A 22,938-nucleotide genomic window follows, 5' to 3' on the forward strand; every position below is an offset into this window, starting at 1 on the left:
TGCGGCCCGGGGGGGGGGGGCGTTACCATCGGAATTCCACACCCTCAGAGGTAATGCAGGGTTTAGTAATCCCCGGGAAGTTCTATCCGAGTCAGGAGAGGGCCAGGAGTGATGGGCCGAGCGCCCTAGCATCCCTAGGACCCTGGGTCCTCCTCGGGTTTGTTGTTAATAAGTTGGGAGAGTTCACTGTTGGGGGGGAGGTGAACGGTGGAGGGGAGGAGGGGGGCCAGAAGGTGACCATGACCTGCAGGCAAGGGGGGGTAACACTCCCAGGGGGATAACACTCCCAGGGATGGCATGGCCCATGGGGAAGTTGAGGGTTGGTTGGGGAAGTTGGCGGGAGGGAGGGTGAAGGGGGGGACCAGAGGAAGAGAACACAAAGCCTGGGGAAGGCAAGATTGGGGGGGCTGGGGAAGAGGGGAGGGGGAGGAAGAACACCGGAGGGTAGGTCTGGATCGGCAGGTAGCTGGAGGCAAAAGTTACTGGTAAGCGGGGCTCATGGGTAAATTGAGAATCCTATCATTTAATGTTAGGGGGTTAAATAACCCTGTAAAAAGAAAGTGGAGGGAATGGTGAGAAGGGAGAGAGGGGACATCCTATTGATGCAAGAGACCCACATTAGATTGCGAGACAACAAAGATGCACATAAGGGGATTTAAGCTGATAGGCAATCCAACGCGGTGGACAAAAAAGCAGGGGTCCTGATTGCGGTCCATGAAAGTAGGAACTTGCAGCGTCATGGTATTCTAATGGACAAGATGGCCAGATACGTGTTTGCAAATGCCACAATAGATGGGCTCTGCCTCACATTAGCCTCCATATACGCACCAAACACGGGGCAAGATGGCTTCTTGCAGGACGCATTGGGGAAACTGGAGGGCTTCACGGGAGGGGAAATAATCCTAGGGGGGGGGGATTTGAACATGGCGTGGCACCGGTAATGGATAGGACCTCAGGAGGTCATCAGGGACAGAGGGCCCCCTCAAAGCTTCTCTGCCAAATGATGGACCACTTGGCACTTAGAGATGTGTGGTGGGAGCTAAAAGACCAGCAAAGAGGATAGGCCCATTACTCCCATGTATATAACACGATGTCGAGAATAGATTACTTTTGGGTTTCAGTGGGGCTTTTGGGGAAGATTCAAGGAATGGAAACAGGGCCAATCTCGTTGTCTGATCACGCCACACTATGGTTAGAAGTGAAGACCCCTAGTGGAAATAAGGATCTGTGGAGGTGGAGGCTCCCGCACGACATTCGCGGTTATTAGAGGTCAGTTCATAGCCATGAAGGTGTCTAAGGACAAGCAGAGATACGCATGGCAAAGGGAACTGGAACGAAAATTGTCAGATATACAAGGGCAACTCCTAAAGAAATCCACACTATCTTTGAAGAGGGCTCTGAGACACGTGCAGGGTCGGTTGGACGCGCTCCACACAAAAAAAGCGGCGATGAGTCTTCTACGTCTCAGGCACTGGTATTATACGAAAGCCAACAAGGCCGATAAGTTATTAGCAAGGCAACTACGAGCCAAGCAACAAAAGTTAACGATCAGGGAAATTCAAAACATGCATGGAGAGAAATTACCCGCACCACCGACATGGGGGAGGTGTTCAGAAACTACTACCATGACTTGTATGCGCCAGGAAACCAGAGTAGGGCTGACCAAGATTGTTATTTGAATCCTCTCACAATGCCTCAAATATCGGAAGAGGACAGGGAGGAGTTGGACGGGGACATCAGGAAGGAGGAAGTGAGGATAGCAATTAAGGGGCTTCAGACGAGCAGGGCACCGGGGCCAGACGGGTTCACCGCGGCCTTCTATAAAAAGTACGCAGAGGCCTTGATTTCATTCCTGACTAAGCTGTACAACTCATTCAGAGGGGAGGGAAATGTGACCCCAACTATGAATGAAACAAAGGTCCTGGTCTTCCACAAACCGGGAAAAGATCTGTCGTACCTGGGGTCCTACCGTTCAATTGCCTTGATAAATTTAGACGCTAAAATCTACACGAAAATTCTCACTTCGGGGCTATCCCCACTCCTCCCCAATCTGATCAACAAAGATCGGTCAGGTTTTATCCCAGGTAGGCAAACTCACGACAATCTGAGGCATATAGTTCACTTGGTGGACAAAGTTGGAGTCGAGAAAACCCCCGCAATCTTCCTAGCGGTCATGCCGAAAAGGCATTTGACCGGGTGGAATGGTCAATTCTGTTTGGAACATTAGCAGGGATGGGGTTCGGGGAAACATTTCTGAACATGATAAGGGCCGATTAGAATTCCCCTTCGATAAGAATTGGCATTAATGGGGAGGTCACGGGTAGAGTGGAATTAACGAGGGGTACCAAACAAGGGTGCCCGCTCTCACCCCTACTGTACACAATATTCCTGGAGCCATTTCTAATCAGGATTAGGGAGTCTGGGGCGATTGAGGGGATAGAAATGGCAGTCAGGCAGCATAAGGTTGTTGCGTATGCGGATGACCTGCTGGTGATCATAACGGATCCGACTCGCATTCTTCCAGAGGTGATTCGAGAACTAGAGAATTTCGGGACGATTTCGGGATTGAAGAATAACAGGAATAAATCAGAAATTCTTCCCCTGGCAGGGGACAAGGGGGAAATAAAGAGGGTGGCAGATTCCCTGGGATTAAAGCTTGCAGACAAGGGAATCATATACCTGGGGATAACTCTTACAAGCAGGGTGGATCAGCTGTATGGGGGAAAACTTCCCAGACTTGCTGGGGAAAATTAATAGGGACGTGGAGAAGTGGAACCCGCTGGCGATTTCTTGGTGGGGGCGAGTCTTCTCGGTAAAGATGACCTTACTCCCGAAACTGTTTTTCTTCTTCCAAGCTATTCCAATCAGGGTCCCCAAGTCCTTCTTCAGGGCTCTTGCAAAGGCAACATCATCATTTATTTGGAAGAAGAAGGCACCAAGGTTTAAGGGCAGTATTAAGGGCTCCAATTATGGAGGGGGGCACGGCTCTGCCACACTTCTACAGGTATGATCAGGCAGCGCAGCTGTGGATTCTGAAAGAGTGGATTGGGGAGGAGCAACAGAAGGTCTGGGCCGAGCAGGATAGGGCGGGGGCTAGAACCCCACTGAAGGAGCTGCTGTGGAAGGGGAGCCAGACCAGGCATCCAAACCTATGGGTAAGCAAGGTCATGATGGCCCCACTGGATGTATGGTATGAACTCACAGGGAACGGCTCCGTAACCACGGTCCCTGGCCCGTTTACACCTATGTTTGGGAACCCAGAATTCCCCTGGGAATGGAAAAGGGGGCATATAGGAATTGGGAAAAGGCGGGGTGTACACAAATTGGGGAAATGCAGGATCAAGAGGTGCTCCCGTTCGAGACATCTCAGAGAATTCACCGGTTTAAATATGAACAACTTAGACACTGGTTAGTTACCCCAACGATTAAACAGTCGGCGACACAGGACCTTACCCAGTTTGAAAAGTATGCTATATCCAATCCCAGAACCAGGAAACTGGTGTTGACATATAGGTTTATCAACGGGCAGGGGGAAAGGGTCAGCTGGAATTACATGCTGAAGTGGGAGCACAAGCTGGGGTTGTCCATCAACTGACTGCATTGGGAGGAACTATGGGGCAGTGTCCCAAGGCTGACCCGCTCGGTCCAAATGAGGGAAATGTGGGTAAAGGTGATGACTCAGTGGCACCTGGCCCCAGTGCGGTTGAATGGGATGTTCCCGAATGCATCCAATCTGTGCTTGAGAGCGTGTGGGGGCGAAGGTACATGGAAGCATATTTGGCGTGATTGCAAGGAGAACAGGGCTATTGGGGCGAGGTAAAGGCACAGATGCAGGGGATGTTCCCGAAAGGGGCTCAAATGGGGGAGCGGGTGTGGGCTCAAGGACCAAGCAGTAAAGAAGTTATCTAAATCGCAATCGAGGTGCTTTATGGGTCTGCTAATAGCAGCCTGGCCGGCTATAGCCCAGAGTTGGAAACAAATAGATCCCCCACTGATCTTTGGCTGGTTACAGAAGGTCTGGACGTTGGTAACAATGGAAAAAAGATCCCACACCCTGCAGGGTGCGGGGGACTCCAATCTGACTACATGGAACAGTGGTGCCCACACAAAATAAGAATATTGGACATATTTGCGGCAGGAGTAGATCCCAGCAGATTCAGAGACTATCTTCCGGAAGGAGGTGGGGCAGAAATATATAGATTTAAAAAAAAAAAGAAAATGTAAAAATTACTGATTAAGGACATTTGATAGCGGCCTGCAGCGGGCCGACACTGTTCCTTTGAAGCGTTTCCAAGGAGAGCGACATCTGAAATGTAAACACTTTGCAAATCTCATGTTGTTCTAATAGAACACTGACCTCAAGATGAAGCCCATCTGATTGAAACTAGTCACAAAGGATGACCCCCCCCCACTAATGAGGTTTGGCTAGCAAGGAAATCAGGCTGGTTGAGATGAGCCTGGGTCTGGGGTGGGAGGGAACCTGCACTCTATATAACTATGTGCTAAGAACAGCAGTGGTGCACATACTACAGAAGCAGCATGTGGCCAGGTTCCAGCAGGAAATTGTTTTGACATTTTTTTGCACTTTGCATGTGTATTGGTGTACCCTTGTTGTGCTGGAGAGCATCATGGCCGAATCTGACACTATTTCCTTTACGGAGGCACAAATAGCTGAACTCATTGAGGGTCCCTCATTTTTTGAAAATCTGCAATTACCTGTACAAAATCAAGGGTCCACAAGTGAGACACTTATGAGACTGAAAAAGAAGCAATTTCGTACCGAAATGCACGGACACATACTGAAGGAATATGTTTGTTTGTTTTATTATTTATAATGCGCAGATATACCCAGGGGTATCAAGGCGCAGCATTTACAAGAATATGCGAAGCTTGGTTGGCTTGTTTGTTTGTTTGTTTATTTGATAATGCGCTCCAAGCCCTTGGGCAGCTGGGCGCAACAATACAAGTAGACTCAAAACTTAGTTACAGTGCCTGACACAGGCTATTACAAAACAGAGGTAACTTACAACAAATGATACAAGTTATACAGTACATATAGGATCAAGATGGGTAAGCGTAGAAGAATACCGTCTTAACATATGTATAGCATGATCAGCTAGATTAGGGTGAATATCGTTACATATCATTGTTGTGCAGCCATTTGAGAGCGTTACATCTAAATCTAGTGTAGGGTAATGGGCGTCTGAGGTCAGGTGGGAGTATGTTCCATGATTGTGCAGCTCTAACAGGGAAGCTAGATCCACCCGCTGTGGTAAGTTTGAATCTCGGGACTTCAAGTAAGAAGGTGTTGGCAGAACTCGTCAGTCGGTTTGAGGGTCTCCAGTTGATTCTTTCAGCTAGGTAGGGGGGTGCTTGATTGTTGAGGCATTTGGATGTGAGAGAAATAGTTTTAAGGAGGATTCTGTCCTTTATCTTTAGCCAGTGGGCCTCAGTCCGGTGTTTGGAGATATGCTCTCTACGTGGGATATTCAAAGCTGCTCTTAGTGCATTATTTTGTTTTTTTTATTTTAATGATTTTTATTGTTAAAATATTGATTTTGATACAGATATCAACAGGTTACAGACTTTGAATAAAACAAGAACCACAGAGAAATGACATAGTAAGTGATTTTGATCCTTTGTAATAGTATTTCTATAAGGCTAAGTCATTTGTTAAATTCACTTGCGAATGTAATATGAACTATAATAGATATAAACCGCATTAATATAACATGTAGTTTAGAATTAATTATATCACAGGTCTGCAACGAGTGATTTATATGTAGTGAAAATAGAGATTTGGGGGGAGACGTACAGGGAGACAGACTAGAGACATATAAGGATAAGGAGGGAAGAGGATAGGGGGGGAATGGGTATATTGGATTTTTGAGTGCATTATTTTGTAATCTCTGGAGTTGGTCAATGACCGACTTATTTGTACCCGAATATAGGGCGTTGCAATAGTCCAGTCTGGACATGACAAGGGCATTGGCCAAGGTGAGGCAGCTGGCACTGGACAGGAATGGTCTGGCAGCACGGATGAGTTTACACGTGTATGTGGTTGTAGAGGCGAGGGAGTTCACTTGCTTTTTAAGTGTGAGAGTTGAGTCGAGGTAAAAACCTAGCGTTTTAACCTCTCGCATAACCTTAATAGTATTATTGTCGATGTTAAATGAGGCATAGTCCGGGGTGAGTTTAGTTAGGTTAAGGTCTGATCCGAGGAGCAGGATTTCAGTTTTATCATCGTTCAGGCAGAGGCTATGGGTGGCCATCCATGCCTGAATGAGGATGTATATTTTATTCACCATAGCCAGGTCCACTTCATAGTTGCCCGAAAGGGGTATGAGGATCTGGGTGTCATCTGCATAATTTGTGTAGGTGACACTCAGTCTGTCCAACTTGTCGAACAATGGCTTGGTGAAAATGTTGTACATAGTGGGTGAGACACAGGAGCCCTGTGGGACTCCACATGTAATTTAGATGGGACCGGCACAGGTAGAGGTGGAAAAGACTCTCATGGTCCGGTTGGCTAGAAAGGATTGGACCCATGCTATAGCTTCCCCAGTGAAATTGGCAGCGAGCTTGAGGTGGTTGCATAAAACTGCATGATCCACCAAATCAAAAGCTGCTGACAAGTCCAGTAGGAGTAGCAGCGCTGTTTTCCCACTATCCTTGAATTCCTCAATTTTAGTTTTAAGATCTGTCAAGGCTGTTTCAGTGCCATGGAGAGGGCGGAAGCCCAATTGGCGCGAGTCTAGTAGATGGTTAGCTTCTAAGTAATCTTGAATTTGGAGATAGGCTACTCTATCGATGATTTTTAGTAGGAAAGGTACAGTGGTGATAGGCCTATAATTAGTTGGGATGGATGGATCAAGGGTTTGTTTCTTAAGAAGGGGGAGGACCCAGGATTCTTTTAGGTTAGCTGGCACTGTGTTGGATTTGAAAGAGGAGTTAATGAGCTTCGAGATAAACGGGGCTAAATCTCGGGCTGCGTCCTTTATTATTTGAGCTGGGCAACTGTCGCCCTTACAGTTGGAAGGCTTCAGTGAGAGGATAACCTTTTCAGTTACAAAAATAGAATATACATGTAGGCAATGGAAGTATATACAGAGAATAGTAAGGAGAACAAGCAATATATACAATATAAACGCAAGTACGGGTGGGTGCACGAGGTTACACAGTGTGCGGGTAGCAGGAAGTGATAGCCTTGGCGCCTAGCTATCTTGGTGGTCCCTCGTTTTCAGCCATGAAACTACCATAGATCGGAATTTCAAGTAGGGCATATCTGCTCTCAAGTTGGGAGGCAAGGAGTTCCACAATTTGGCTGCTTTTACCGGAAAACTGTTACCTCATATGGTGGCAAGTTTGAAATTTGGGACAGCGAGGCAGTCTTTGTATGCAGTTCTAAGGGGTCTTGCGGAAGCTTGTCTGTGGAACCTGTTAATCAAATAGATCGGTGCGGCATTGTTGAGAGATTTGTGGGTTAGAGATGCAGTTTTTAGGAGGATTTTGTCTCTAGTGGAAAGCCAGTTATTCTGTTGGCTAAGTCCTGAAATGTGCTCTCTTTTAGGGATGCCTAGGGCTGCTCTCAGGGCGTTATTCTGGAGGGTTTGTAACTTGTTGGTGGTAGCCTTGGAGGTTCCCAGGTAAAGGGTGTTGCAATAGTCAAGGTGGGAAAGTATAAGGGCTCTAGCGAGTGTGAGGCAGCTAGTGTCTGACAGAAATGGTTTGGCTGAGCGGATTCATTTGCACGTGTATGCAGTTGAGGATGCCAGGGCACTCAATTGTCTTTTGAAGGAAAGGTTGGAGTCCAAGTAGAGACCCAGTGTTTTGACCTCCTCACCGACTTTGATATTATTCCCCATCTATCATAAAGGAGTTGTAGGCAGGGCTAAGTTTCTTTAAACTGGGCGTAGTACCCAGGATGATAAGCTCCGTTTTCTCATCATTGAGGCATAGTCCATGAGTGGCCATCCATGTACACCCTATTTAGCAAGGCCAAATACTTTTCATAATCTCCGGAAAGAGGAAGGAGGATCTGGTTATCATCTGCATAGTAAGTGTAGGTGATACCGAGATGATCCAAATCATCGAAAAGGGGCTTGGTAAATATGTTGTACAGGTTGGGGGAGATGCAGGAGCCCTTTGGGACACCACAAGTGATAGGAATGGGGTCTGCTGCAGCAGTGGGGGGGGAGAAGACCCTCATAGTTCTTTCGTTGAGGAATGAGGTGATCCATTTGATGGCCTCTGGAGAGAAGTGTGCTGCTGTATGGAGGTGTGAACATAGGACAGAATGGTCGACCAAATCGAAAGCTGCAGATAAGTCAAGGAGGAGGAGCAAGGCAACTTGCCCTTTGTCCCTTAGAGTATCAATCTGAGCTTTTAAGTCAATAAGAGCAGTTTCAGTCCTGTGTTGAGGACGGAACCCTGATTGTCTAGATCCTAAGAGGTGGTGTTCCTCCAGGTGCTTCTGTATTTGTACATAGGCGACCGTGTCAAGGATTTTTAGTAAGAAGGGAACAGTAGTTATAGGTCGGTAATTTGTGGGTATGGGTGGGTCCAGAGTAGGTTTTTTTAAATAATGGAAGTACCCAGGATTGTTTTAGGTTGGAAGGGATGATCAGTTTAGTGATGAAGGGGGAAGAGGTCACTGGCGGCATCTTTGATAAACTGTGCTGGGCACAGGTCTCCCTGGCAGTTAGATGGTTTCAAAGACAGGATAATTTTTTCTACTTCAAGAGTATTGACTTTAGAGAACTTGAAGCGGATAGGATCTGTGGGCGTGTGCTTATCCTGAGTTTTGGAGGGGAGAGTGTCTTTTAGGGCAGCTTTTTTACTAGAGATTTTACTTTGAAGGGTCACGATCTTATTTACCAAAGCATTTTGAATTTCAGAGCACCAGTTTTTATCTTTGGTGCAGGTATTATGGGGTAGTATGGGGGTTTCTACTTCTTTAAGTATAGAGAAGAGTTCTTTCATATTAGATTTAGCTTGGGATATGCGAGAGTCAAAGGAGGTTCGTTTGGCCAAGTAGATTTCTTTTTTATAGAGTGTGGTTAAAATCAAGTATCATTCCACAGGGGTTACAGGTGAAAATTATCCCATGCCTTTTTCTAGATAACAATGACTATAAGATAGCGTTTAGCCAAGTTGCTACAAAATGTAGCTGGGACCTCTTGGTGCTAACTATAACAACAGCTCGGAGAGTAAGTGGTAAGATTCTGGAAAACTTATTGGAACAAGAGAAGTCTTATTTGACAAACGTGTTAATTACAGAAGCCAAACAAAAATGAGAGCAGATTGAAAAATCTTTTCTAGAGTTTAAGAATTTAACAATTGAAAAAAAGACAAATAAATTAAAGAAAGATATTTCACTCTTTAAAAAGGAACTGGTATATCCGTACCATGCAGAAGATTTCAATCCTCAAACTTTTTGGGAAACGAATGTAAATCAGAATACAGGACCCAAAAAAAGATGGGTTACGTTTTCGGACACGTCGTCCAGTAATTGGCAATGAAGATCCTAATAATCAATCTTTGGGCGACCCCCCTTTTTGAGGAAGGGGCAGCCGAAAAGGCAGCAGAAATGCACCCCAAGGCTGGATGTATCGTGGAATGCCCATGCAAAACAACCCCGGACAGGGAATGATGCATCAGGACTTTCAAACACGCAACCGAGCCTACAGATGGTAAATGAAACATTACCTATTTTTAATCTTTCTTCCCGTATAGTAACAGCATCGGAAACATCAGTACTGAAACGTGGCTTATCGTTTGTCCCCTTGCAGAATTCTAGTGCAATGTCATTGATAAGTGAAATCAAAGAATTCTTACGCAAACTTAGACTTCTGTTCTACTTTATGGACCATACGATACCAAGGGATCTTAACATCTCTGGTCTCTTGAAACCTTCTTCGTTTACTCCGAATTCGAGTGATCTCCCTCCCGAAGTAGCCATTTTTGAAAAATTGGTTCTTAAAGAAGTAGAACAACAGTTCTGTCATTTTAGACATCAATCAGGACCGAATTTACAACTATCAGAATTCCAGGCCATTAAGACACTGGCTTCAGACCCTACCATAGTCATCAAAGCTGCCGACAAAGGCGGGGGGATAGTAGTGTGGGATGTTGATAAATACGATCAAGAAGTTGTGAGACTTCTTTATACCCCAGGTCACTACACCAAAATAGTAAAAGATCCATCCAAATTGATTAAACTCAAAATATCGCAACTAACGGAAGAAGTTAGCCAAGTAGGTTTTCTTTCGATAAAAGAAAATGAATATATCAATTACTCAGTGACCGCACTCCTCTTTTTTACATAATGCCCATGATGCATAAAGATATTGAAAATCCCACTGGACGTCCAATTGTTTCAGGGTGTGGCTCGATTCTCGAACCTCTATCGAAGTATATCGATTTTTTCATCAAACCTCTGGCCATGTTAACACCCACCTTCCTTCTTGACTCCAGAGATGTGATCAATTTGGTAGAAAATTTGAACTTTGATTCCAATATACAAATATTGGTAACACTTGATATTGAGGCTCTCTATACTAGCATACCTCAAGGGAGAGCTGTGCAGAGTTTACAAATTATGCTTAACAGATGACCACTCCCACGTCCTGTCCCTACTGATTTTTTGTGTAAAGCTGCCAAGTTAGTTTTAACTAACAGCTTTTTCAAATTTAAGGAAGAATATTTTCTACAAACCAAAGGGACGGCTATGGGCTGTACATTTGCTCCAAATTTAGCCATTATTTTTATGGCATTGCTTGAGGAAGATAAAATCTTGGCGGATTCCAATCCCTTTATACAACAGATTAAGTTATATTGTCGATATATCAATGACATACTCTTAATATGGGAAGGCAGTCCCCAGTCTTTATTACAATTCGTGGAATGGCTCAACAAAGTAGACCCAGATATTCACTTTACGTTTGAGTACTCTACTACGAGGATTGCCTTCTTAGATTTGTCTATTTTCGAACAGGGAGGTGTTCTTCGAACTGAATTATTCAGAAAGATAACGGAAAGGAATACCACACTGCATTTTGAGGGCCAACATCCTTCTAGTCTACTCCAGAACTTACCATTTGGCATGTACCTATGGCTATGCCGGAACTGTTCCGATATTGATAACTTTACCAAACATGCTACCATTTTAGAAAACAGATTATTACAACGTGGCTACCCAAAAAAGCTTATCAAACATTCCAGAAAGAGAGCCGATATGCAAATCGAGATCTGTTACTGCTACCCAAAAATGATACTACCAAAAAAGAATCATTGGTTTGTGTCTCGATTTACTGCCAATATAGTAATGCCATTAAAGGCATTATTTTGAGAAATTGGCGGGTTCTTAAGGTATCGGGCACAATCATGCCTAAACCCTTATTTGCTTTTAAGAAAGGCAAAAATTTAAAACAAAAAATGACCCGTGCCAGTAGAACTTCAGTTAAGACAACTGCGATCCGAGACACCAATTTCAACCCAGTGATAGGACACTACCCATGCACTTCATGCACTGCCTCTAAGTTCTCTAAAAAAACGACTTCCTTCTTAATGGAAAATAAAACCTGGGACCTACGCACTATCACAACGTGCAAAAGTAAAAACGTCATTTATGCAATCCTATGCCCTTGCAAAATGATGTACATTGGAAAGACTATGAGAGAAGTAAGCACCCGAATTAACGAGCATCGCTCGAAAATTAATACTAGGAATCTGAATGCCCCCATGGTGATCCATTTTGTAGAAATGGGCCACACTGCAGAATGAATTGAGTGGTTCTGCATAGAAAAAGTCACAGCTCCTAATATGGTCCAAATGACAAAAAAAATTTACTTACAAAGAACAATTATGGATCTTCAATTTGAAAACATTAACTAATGGTCTCAATACATTAGAACCAGGGTATTCCTACTCCTAAGGTGCCTTTATAATTGGTTGGTATAAGTGTTACCATACTTTGCCTCATCTCCAATTGAGTCACTGCGGTTGACCATCCAAGCTAACTGTAGAAAGATTCTGTCTCTTTACAACAGAGAAGGTGTTTTCTGATTATTTCGATTAGTATCAGGTACCGGATTGCCTTGGTGCGCATGGGCTTTAATGTGCAGTCAGTTTATTATGTCGAGCCGTTGCACACCATTGAGAGAATGCCGTCATGAAATCTATAGTCCTTTTTCTAGCTTGATGGACAAGCAATAGTCACGTGATCGGTTTCCCGGTCAGGTGTCTTCCCATCGCGGTCACCTGACTACATTGGCCCGTTATTTAACATGGCGCAGATACGGTTTTCATGTCGCCCGAGCGTTCCTGATGTCTGGCGGACTCAACTTTTCCCGCGAGCGGCTGTACCAGAGCAGGACGGCTCCTTCTAGAATAGTGAGTAGATTTCTCATAACATGCTGATTCTAAGCTTAGAACGCAGCACTTTCTCATTTGTAAGCCGCTTTGAGTACCTTCTCGTTTGTGAGCTGCCCTTAGTACAACTTGTTGTTTCTCTATTTGTGTATAGTCGGGCTCCTGTGCCTTTATGAATTTTTTTATTTCTTGGCCGCCAATAGTCTTATCGTGCTGGGTGCCTTTCCCGCGATCAATTGTCTCAACTTAGGCCCCGCTTGTCCGGGTTGCCTTTCTAATTATCACTGCAACTCGTGTGATTTACCCCCTCCCCTCTCTTTTATTTACATAGAGAACGTGAGAGCTGTGGTGGTTTTTTCGACTCCCAAAAGACCATCGTGTTAATGAACAGAACCATTGGAGGACTGACATCTTCCTTCAAAAATTCTCTCTATTCTGCAGCGAATCAGTCACTGTAGGGTAAGATTGATTGGGTTCTTTAGGCAGTTTAGGATAAATCAGGACCTACATGCGATAGAGATCAAAATACTCTAATACATTTTTTTCAATTTTAACAGATTGGACAATCACCATAATTTGGCTGACAGCCATGCAGCCCAGACTTTTCGGGACACCGCATATTGGTGCAGCAGTTCTTCCTGTTACTTATATCAGGAACTTCCAGCTGTTTTTCTTCGCTTCGAAGGTTAGTGATCTAAATTAGGCCCACGGTTTGCTCACTTTATATAGCATACTGCTCTAACCCGGACCAATCCCTCCTGGTTCAAAGACATAGGTTGTGTCTTCCACCTTGTTTACGGGACCTTAATGCACTGGCACTTTAAACTAAATAGGCCTTCACGTCGACTACGATTGGTGGGTTCTCTATTGCACTATGGGGCACCAATTATAATGGTAGCACTTTAAGCATGCAAAGACCCCCCCCCCTTGTAGTCACGGCACAAGGTTGGGGGCAGTGTTACGCTCACCTGGTTCCCACGGGGGCGTCAACCGGAACTGGCCCACTGTTATTTCCACCAGCGTGACGTGTAGCGCCAAGATGACTGACTGGACTGGCCCGCTCAGCCTAGTTTGTCTGGCTCGCAAGAATATTCTTCTGCAAAGGAGAAGAGGAATTTACCACCCGTGGAATTGAGTGTCAACCCACCTTCCCCACTCCCGTTGTCTTCCCACTGATCACTCTTGATGTCCCCTCCTTAGTCTCACCCAATGGTTTGGAAGGATGAGCTCTCCATCCTGCGTCGACCGCAGGGGCGCGTTGATGACCAGTTACTTCACTGGCGTAGAGGAATTGGTGAGTTCCAGTATTGACTCTAAAGTCCAATTGTTCATAAGAGTTCAAATGTCTGCTCTTCACTCTGTCCGATTCCTTGCAGGTTGCCGATTAATCCCCTCGAAGATTTCCAAATGGCACTGGGTGAGATTCAGGTAAGTCTATTGTGTTTTTCCACTTAGGGGCCGGGGTACGGCGATGAAGCAGAGTTGACTGCGCCGACCCGAAATGAGGCGAGTACCTCCCGTGGTAAATCAGGTAAGTCCTTGGGGGTAGCTTGTATGGCCTTGAGAGTCCCCGTGCTCACCTTGCTGTCTTTGTCTACTTAGGTGTCGGAGGGCGGCCGCGAGATGGAGAGAGCGTGATGGAATGCTGAAGTACCACTAAGCAGGTGAGTTCAGCGCGGCGCCGAAGGAATGCGAAGCGATGCTTCAAAGACTTCTGTCTTTCAGTTCCGTGGCGAAATGGATCAGGATTCAGGTAAGGATTAAAGTTAAAACTCCTGTTCTAACCTTTATCCTTTTTGTCTTCTTGTTTCAGGAGTCCCAAGACTGAAGCGGGCGTGGCTGAAGACTGGAGCTGCTGAAAACACGGTGAGCGTTACGCTGCAGCAAGCAGAATTACGCGAAGCACGTGTGGCTGTCCGGGCGTGGTTTAAAATAGCCTTGGAAGAAGATCCAGGTAAGGATTCTTGCACAGCCCCACCCAAGTAACAAAACAGTCCCTTCAGTAAAATAGTCCCTCCTAAGCCTCGTTTGGCTTGAGTCTTCATGCAGCATGGTCTGCCTCAGGTGAGTATGCAGCATGGTCTGCTTCAGGTAAGTTATCAATAATGAGCCTGGCGCTCATGGCGCCAAGACTGACTTTATCTTTATGAGCCTGGCGCCATAGGCGCCAGGACTGTACCCAAACAGCCCCTAACTGGGGCTTTTGGGCATGCTCCAAGTGGCATGATGCCTGCTTCCGGGGCTGCTGGGCCTGGTCTGGTCTTCCGGGGGCAGGCATCATGACAGGCAGGCTGTTTTTCTTGTTTTAAATTATTTTTTGTAACTATCAATTGGTTGACAATTAGGGGTTCTCCCCACTTGGTGACTCTATGATGGGGTCTCATGCATGTATGTCTCCCTGTCTTTTCAGAATGTAATTGTTTATCACCTAATGAAGACGTAACTCAATTAAAGTTAAATACGTCGAAACCGGTTGAGAAACCAGAGATTAAGTCGATTTTGGACACCAACGTGACCCATCCCAACCCATGACCACCTGGGCAATTTGTTGTGGTCTCTCTTATATATTGATTACTTATTGTATTCATTAAAAAGAAAAAAAATATATAATCGATTGTTATGACTTTTTTAGGATAAAGTTTTAGCTTATATTTGCCATTGTTGTGTATGTATGAATGGCTAATGCACGCTTGTGTATGAATGAGATGAATTGTATGTAAAATCATGTGTTCTTAAATTCTTTCCTGCGATGTAAAATTGTTGAGTGCTATGATTAAATCATGATTAAATATATGATATTTAAATAATGGATCAGGTCTAATTAAATTCCTTGATTCTCTCGTTTTCAAAATTGTATCCTCTGGATCCTTTTTTCCGAGATTAGTAGTATACTAATACCCTGACCCAGAGTGTGGGGTCCCCTGTGACTTTCAGATAAATATACAGGTTCCAGCAGGAGCCAGAATGGGGCAGAGTTTAGAGGGCCTGGCTAATTCACAAGTTGAACTGCCTGGGTAAGAGAAAGCTAGCAGCTAATTCATTAATGGGCCTTGACAGTACTTCTGTCTATGGGCCCACAACTTGGAACTTTGCCAATTATTCCAGGTTCTAATTATTAATGCACTCCTCAATAATTTGGAGGCAAAACAAAATTATGCAGTTGAACTGCTTTGCCAAGAAGAGGCAAGCAGCTTTCCAATGCCTTCCTCATGACACAGTACAGCTAATGGGCCTCAGACCTGACATTTAGCATTTTTTTCTGAATTCTAATTTTTTGACTGTTTCAATTTTTTGGCTCTGAAATAAACCATTAAGCCCAATTTTTGCAGCGTATATTTTTCTTTTCAATGGTTATACTATTAAGGGACACCATGGTGTATTTATGTAAGGTAAGCCTTTCAACTATGTCTCTAAAGGTGAAACACTGAGTTCATTTTCATACCGACTTGCAGCACAGTGCTTGACATCAGCCTTGCTGCCCCTCTTATTTCTTTGTCCATTATAAGTGAATACATCAAAGCATAGTGGACGGAACAGAGTAGCCCTTTGCAGGGGGATTTAAAATGCCTTACCTGTAATTTTTTAATCCATAGATGTGGATTGCTTTTAGGTTGTTCTTAGTTAACTGCCCTTCAGAGCCATGGACTTCATGGACTTTTGACTTTCTAATCCTTTACATTGAATAGGTTATTCTGTGGCTTGTATGTCCAACCTCACCTGTCCCCTGGCTCACCAATCCTGACTGCACCATATGATTTTCAGTTGTATGGTGCCACAATGGCTACAAATGAAATTGCTGATTGGTTGTAGGTTGCTTTAACATTCTAAAACTGAATAGGAGAGGAGTTGGATATTAAGACTTTATTAAACTATTTTATTGTTCATTTTGGGAACAGTATGTTGTTTGATTACTGTTTAATGCTCATATATTATCTCTACAAGAGAATAAATGTACATACATGCTAACGAAGACAGTAAGAACGTGTTAACTCTGCTCCTATTTATAAATATAAAATACTATATATTGCATGTTAAATAATTATTGCTTTAGTGATAAAGCTGTCTAGGGTAGCTATTGATAACATCTAATGTTCATCGTACACAGCAGGGTAATAACAATTGGTTTGTAGATACTTGAGCCAAAACAACAACAATATTGCTGTCCAATAGTAACCCTGTCAGGTGCTCGCCAATAATGGTTTCTCTTCCACTAAATGCAGATATCCAACTTGATCCAGAGGCTTTCTCCGGATACATCACTCTGCCGCAAAACCCGCCACCACCTCTGGAATTTAGGCTCTACCATGAACCACTCAAGATCATAACCTAACCAGTACCCACATCAGCAATCGCAGGAAGTTACAGCTACAGGTCAAGGGACAGGGGTGCCTTCAGTCAGCACCTAAACCAGAAAAGCAGTGACAGCCTCAAATCACAAGGAGTGGAGGGGGTTTGTCTATGAATCACTGGCAGCAACTGTTCATTTGTAAAGTAAGGCCACAGACATCTCACTTGTTTGCTCCTTTTCTTACACGTGTACCAACTGAGTGGCACCATGTTCCCCAGTCACACCCTCAAGTCCACCTCTATGGTCAACTTAACCAATGGTGGTTGTCCAGGGTGGCTGGCATTGGCTGGGGTTGGAGCCACTATGTGACAGGTAGCCAGCCCAATGAAAGTGCTGACTCATCAATTGCCTTTCTTCAGTGTGTTATGGAGTAAACAGGCAGATTGCCAGCTCTCCACACACCATGTCTTTCTGAATACGATAAGACCCTGACTTGATCACAGGCTTACAATGAACAGCAGAAGGTTGTGGATGCTGTGGTTCATGTCTGTTAATGGCTGCATTTTGCATTGAATTGTGTTTTGGGATGCTGTGCTCCTTAACACCATTTTGGTACTAACTGGAGAACCCAGAGGCTTATTTTTGATTGCCTGGCTGCTTTTACCTCCACCTTCCCAAAGTGGCGATAACGGAATTACTAGCACTTGTTAGGGAGTTTCATATACAGCCTTCTGGTGAGGAGCATAAGAAGATCTATCCTTGGTGCAGTAAGAGTATCCAACAAGTTTGTCCAAAACTCTCTCAATGGTAATGTAGCAGAGCAGTTTGGTTTCACTCTTAGGAGGGGAGTGAACTAGTACCAAGTGTGATAAAAGTTGCATGTTTGTCGATAAGGTTTGGCAGTGGGTGGCCCTGGGGGCCAGGGATCCATTATGCTCCAGGATGGGGCCCAAGGAGGAGGTAGATGGGAGATCCCCTGGCAAATCACACTGTAGATGACTCGCATAGCAGTGGCCATCACACGGACAGTACAGGCCCCATTATCCTTTTGGGCAGAAGCACAACCATACAAACGCTTAGAACTAACCTGAGCTGTAGAGTAGTTTACTCTAGGAGGGCGATTAGAAGGATAAGGTGATTACCTTTAGGCCCTCCCTGTAAATGAGGTTGAACTTAGACAGTAAGGGTTAACAAGGGTAAGGGTTAACATGCCCTAGGTACTAACCTGGGAAGTAGGGATGCCTGGATTAAGGCGGGAACTGCTTCTTTTAGCCGAGAGACGGCCCTTGGGGCCCTTCCAAAAAGGTTAAGAAAAAAAAAAAACTTGAACCATCTCTGGGGGTTAGCATGTTCTTTAGGCCATATATGACAACAGGAAAGAGGATGGTGTGGGTAGTTCAGGTCAGGTTAGAGGTGCTGGAGGTGAACCAAGAGAGCAGCCCACAGATCCTCCAGAGAGGTGCTGACATGAAAGAGAAAACCAGGAAAAGCACAATGAAAATTTTCTGCTATTGATCCAGTCCTACCCCAGACTCACTTCATATAGAAAACCACACATTAGCCTGAATCACTATGGTTGTGTCCACTATTGGGGTACCATCATATCTTGAGAATATTTGTTTTATTTCAAATGACATTTGTATTAATTACCAAAACAAAAATATATTAATCAAAACAAATCGTCGTCCTTGTATTGAATTTCCAAAAACATTTAATAATACATTATCATAAAAAACATTCTAAACACCATTTAATTATTTAACAACCACCAAAAGCATCTCCAGATGATGTCACACCCGTGGGACATTAGAAAACAACCACTCTGATTCAAACGTGAGAAGGTACCACGGCCCACAGAGAATACACCAACACTCAAACAACAAATGTATGCATAGATACATCATAATCTCAAAACAATAAGGAAAAATAATTGAGATTAATCCAAAGGAATACACTGTTGCCTGATTTCTCTATTCTTTTAAGCACACGTCAACGTATTCAAATGTTTCCAACATAACATCTCATGTTTCTGTTCCATAGGCAAAACACACCAAACATTCATCAGGGCCCAGGGCAGTTCATAGTGTCTTCACAATTGAATTTGGGCAAATGTAAAAGCTCACACAATTAGATGATCTGGAAACACTGGATAGATGAATTACCTAATCTTCTACACAAACCAAGTACATGCAATTAAAGCTGAAATCCACTTTGGACCCACACACAACCCTTCTAAAATGAAAACATGCACTTAATTTCTAAAGAGAGTTTAAGTTTAAAAAGAGCTAATGCAATAAATAATTGTGGCAAAGCCACTCGCATCCGCATGTCACATGGTTGTTGAAAAAAGAAAAGATATGGCAGTATTCCCATACCTATGTATTACATTTTGTTGTAACCTCCTGATGCTGTTGCTATGTTCACCTGGTACCCAATTTATGTCAAAACCGATCTAAATAATTAACCATTCGCACACTAAATGATAATAGAAAGAACTTTCCGATGTATCGCACAACAATATTCTGAACCCATTTGATAGTGAAATTTTAATTGTCCTTTATTTGCCAACACTTATGTATGTACTTGTACTTTGCCTGGCAAGTCTTTTTCAAGGCTAAGTGAAGTTTTCATTCATGCTATTCCTATTCACAATCCTACTAGGATTTGATTGGTTACAAAGTATTTTATTTTCTAAATATGTTGCTTCTTTTTAGGGACTCAGTTTTTCAATCTAGATAAAGAATAGATGATCATTAACATGATAGAACTTATCTCCTATTACATTTCATGATCTAAAAACAAATGGTTTCAATTTCAGTAGATGCTCCCTACTAGTAACAAAGGCAACACAATATTTTAGCCTAGAGAAGTGTTCTTACTCCCGTTTCTTGGTTCGTGCATGAACCCCTCCCCAAATGTCCCTCAAGTCCCCTTTGTGTTGATTTCAGGCCCTTAACCCACTTGTCTATGTCAAAAACAAAGTTCAAATGCCTCTTGGTTTCTCTCCTGGTTTCCAGGCCTATGTCTAGTTGTATAGTTAAAACCTAAGGTCTTTGATTCTCTTAACAGAAGAGGACTCCTGACCCCTCCACGCAAAGCTTTGTTCAAGACAGGAAGTTTGTTCTTTAAGTATACAATTTGACTCTGCAGATCCTTTCATTCCAGTTCACCCCCTTGGGGTATTTCTCATGCTTCCTGCTTTCTGGTAAGTCCTCATGTGTTATTGGGTTCAGGTTCACGCCCAGTCCGTGTTTCTCATGCTTTCTGTTAACCCCACATGTGTTAAGGGGTTCAGGTTCACCCCCTCAGGGTGTTTTGATTGCTCTCTGGGGTCTTATAGCCCGTCCAAGGGTCCATTGGATACTCTATCCAGTTTCTTATTATACTTTTACAGTATTGCACTATTTGACCACTGTCCTCCCTCTCCTCGGTGTGACCTGCGTACCTGCTTGCTTGCGGTGTTCTTCTGTGAGGGAGGCAGTAACTCCAGCAGTGTGGGAACCATGGAGTACGGGTTGTCGGTTCCCTGGTTGTGCTCCTTCGTCCCAGGACTTTTGTTTGGGCACACGGGTGTGCTGCTTTGGTGCCGGTTCGGTCTCTCAGCATCAGAGGCCTCTGCATTCTCTGGCTCTCGGCTCTCCTAGGCTCAGCGGTGTTCCACAGGCTCTCGGCCCACCACGTATGCAAAGTGGTCCCACCTTCAGGTTGTCCTGGCTCCACAGACTACAGAGGAACGCACCGTTACTTGGGCTGGCTCCTGCCCCGTTGCTGGTTTGGTCCAAAGCTGCTCCTAAGGGTCTCTGCCATTGGTTCTGTCTGAGTTTTGGTCATCTTGGAAGGGTCAGCAACCAAACAAGGCACATTTAAAAGGCCCTGAAGATTGATATTATGAATAGCCCCCATATATCCAATAAAGGCGTATGACTCTGATGTTAAAGAATTGTCATCTGCGGATTCCTTGACCCGTAAGGAAGGGTTCACCCCCGTTGAATTCCGCTTGCCTGGTCCCCTAGCGAGTATTTTGCATAGGAGGCTCAGCTCCCTAGTCTCAAAAGGGGTGGCTCCCCCTTAGGGAGCAGGAACAAACTCTATGGATTTGTCACAATACCCAAACTGTTATAATGAAACACATTACTCCAACACCAGTATTTCATTCAAAATAAACCTAGTTGTTTGAACATTCATTGTTGATCCTTCAGTGTGGCAGGAGTTCCAGGAATTCTACAGAAGGGAGTTGTTGTCCTGGCAAGTAAGAGTGAGTGCAGCATAACACAGACGTTATCCCTATGTTAGATTCCCTAAAGCAACCCTCACCCTGTCGCTAGGGTGTGGACCCCCAATTATGCTCTCTAATAAAACCCAAAACTACACGTCTGAAGAATGTTGATCCTTTCTGAGTTAATGACTGTGGTCTGTTAGAGATTATAAACTCTCGGGTTGAAACGGAATGAACCCTACCTATGATGACTAAAAATAGAAATAAAGTTGGTGCTCTGCCACAGCACACTGGGAGACTGGGACTAAGAGCATATAAACCCTCTAACAGCTTGTTAAGATAGCAATTCTAGCCAAGGAGGCTGGAATCTGTAGCACACACTCAGTGCAATGTTCTATATGAAACTCATAATTTGTGCAGTGTCTCAAAGAAGTTTCAGAGAACATATTTGGCAAGTGAAAGAAATATCAGTTGGACATACTCACGTTGTCTTGTTTGTTCAAAGCAATGAGCAATACATGCGATACATGTACTGTCTGCATACTCCAATGCACCCATAGTGAGTCTTAAGATAGGATAAGAGAACACAAGACAGCTGACCACAATACACTAAACCTCACTGAAGAGGTATCTGTATTAGTTAGTGTCAGACTCAGAAAAATAATGCAATTTAGACCTGAATAAAGAGGCGGCGAAATTAATACCCTGCAAGACTTTCAAGTTTTATTGCCTTTTCTGGGTCCAATAAGGTATGGGTGTAGGAACTAGCACCAAATATAAAGAAAAAGAATAGTAAAATGGAGATATGAATAAGGCCTGGCTGTGATGGGAATGAGAGGACTTCCAAAGATCATCAAGTGGTCGAACGTCAGCGCCATATCATGTTGCACATATGAAACCAAAAATAGACAGAGGTGTCACGTGTGGCAGATTTCAACACTCTTAAAAACAGTGCAATATTACCTAGAGCGATTAATGCCTGCTGAATCTCCTTCATCACATGTTTGTAAAGTTCATTCTGCCATTCATGCAAAAGCTTCCACTCCTCGTCAGAGAAACGTGCTGCGACATCCTGAAATGTTACTTGTACCTGGAAAAGTGAATTACACGTTACATAGTCAACAAAGTAATGTCATGAGATAATTCATATTATAAGCTCAAACCTAGTTAGATACACCCACAGAAAAATAAGCTCAAACCTAGTAAGATGCACCCCACAGAAAGACTGATCCAGTAGTCCACCCCTCACAGCCCACACCCCTGTTCCACCTCAACACATCACTTCAGCACTGGTTCATCTTCCTGCTAATTGTAAATGTTAACTATTCCCAGCTACCCTAAAGGATATGCTGTGTTGGAAAGGACTATTGTCCTCCATAACCATCTAATGCATTCCTTCAAACCCCATCCATGTACAGCACTCTGTTGAATTCGGAAAGTAGGTTGACACTCAATAAGTACTCAAAATCAAATGCATCTGGGCGCATCCAGGAAGTGCACCAGAAGTGCTGGAGGTGCCGCTTAGCCGCTGCCTACTCTCTGCTTTGCTGTTTATACAGGGTACGCCTTAGGATCATCCTTTCAGCTCCACAAGTAACTCCAAGATTCTGGTAACATTTCTTCTAAGTACAGACAGTATCTAATCATTCCCCTTTACTTTAATTCTAGATTTTGTGTCAAAGAAGATAATAGTGTTACAAACCTTGGCTCTTCCCCTATCAGCGGACCGCCTATTTGAGTAGCAGCGGCGCGCATTCCGGGAAGTGCACCAGAAGTGCTGGAGGTGCTGCTTAGCTGCTTGGCTGAGCGCCGAAGCGGCCCCTCCAGTCACTTTCCGGTGCCTTAGGCTGACCAAAGTTTCCCTCGAGCCACGCGACACAAAGCCCTTCTCTGCGTCATTTCATTACTCGCTGTCTCATGTCCAAAGGAACCTACACTTGAAATCTAATATGCCAGTTATCAAGGACTTAAGTAAAACCTTCACCTGATCTAAGGAAAACACCCCAGAGACCCTCCACTCATCCTCATGGACTAAAGAACATGATTACGACAAACGACCCTA

General features: G+C 44.1%; 1 protein-coding gene across 2 annotated transcripts in view; it reads right to left on the reverse strand.

Annotated features, from left to right (window-relative positions):
* LOC138467450 (zinc finger protein 583-like) overlaps positions 1–22,938 on the reverse strand; it is a 371,930-nt gene that overhangs the window by 327,433 nt on the left and 21,559 nt on the right. For both annotated transcript variants that reach the window (XM_069607451.1, XM_069607452.1), the window contains exon 2: positions 21,840–21,966. In XM_069607451.1, the coding sequence (XP_069463552.1) occupies positions 21,840–21,966 (127 nt within the window). The remainder of the gene's footprint in view (positions 1–21,839; positions 21,967–22,938) is intronic.

The sequence above is a fragment of the Ambystoma mexicanum genome, chromosome 4q (assembly GCF_040938575.1).
Source record: "Ambystoma mexicanum isolate Mex_15411 chromosome 4q, UKY_AmexF1_1, whole genome shotgun sequence".
Lineage (NCBI taxonomy): Eukaryota > Metazoa > Chordata > Amphibia > Caudata > Ambystomatidae > Ambystoma > Ambystoma mexicanum.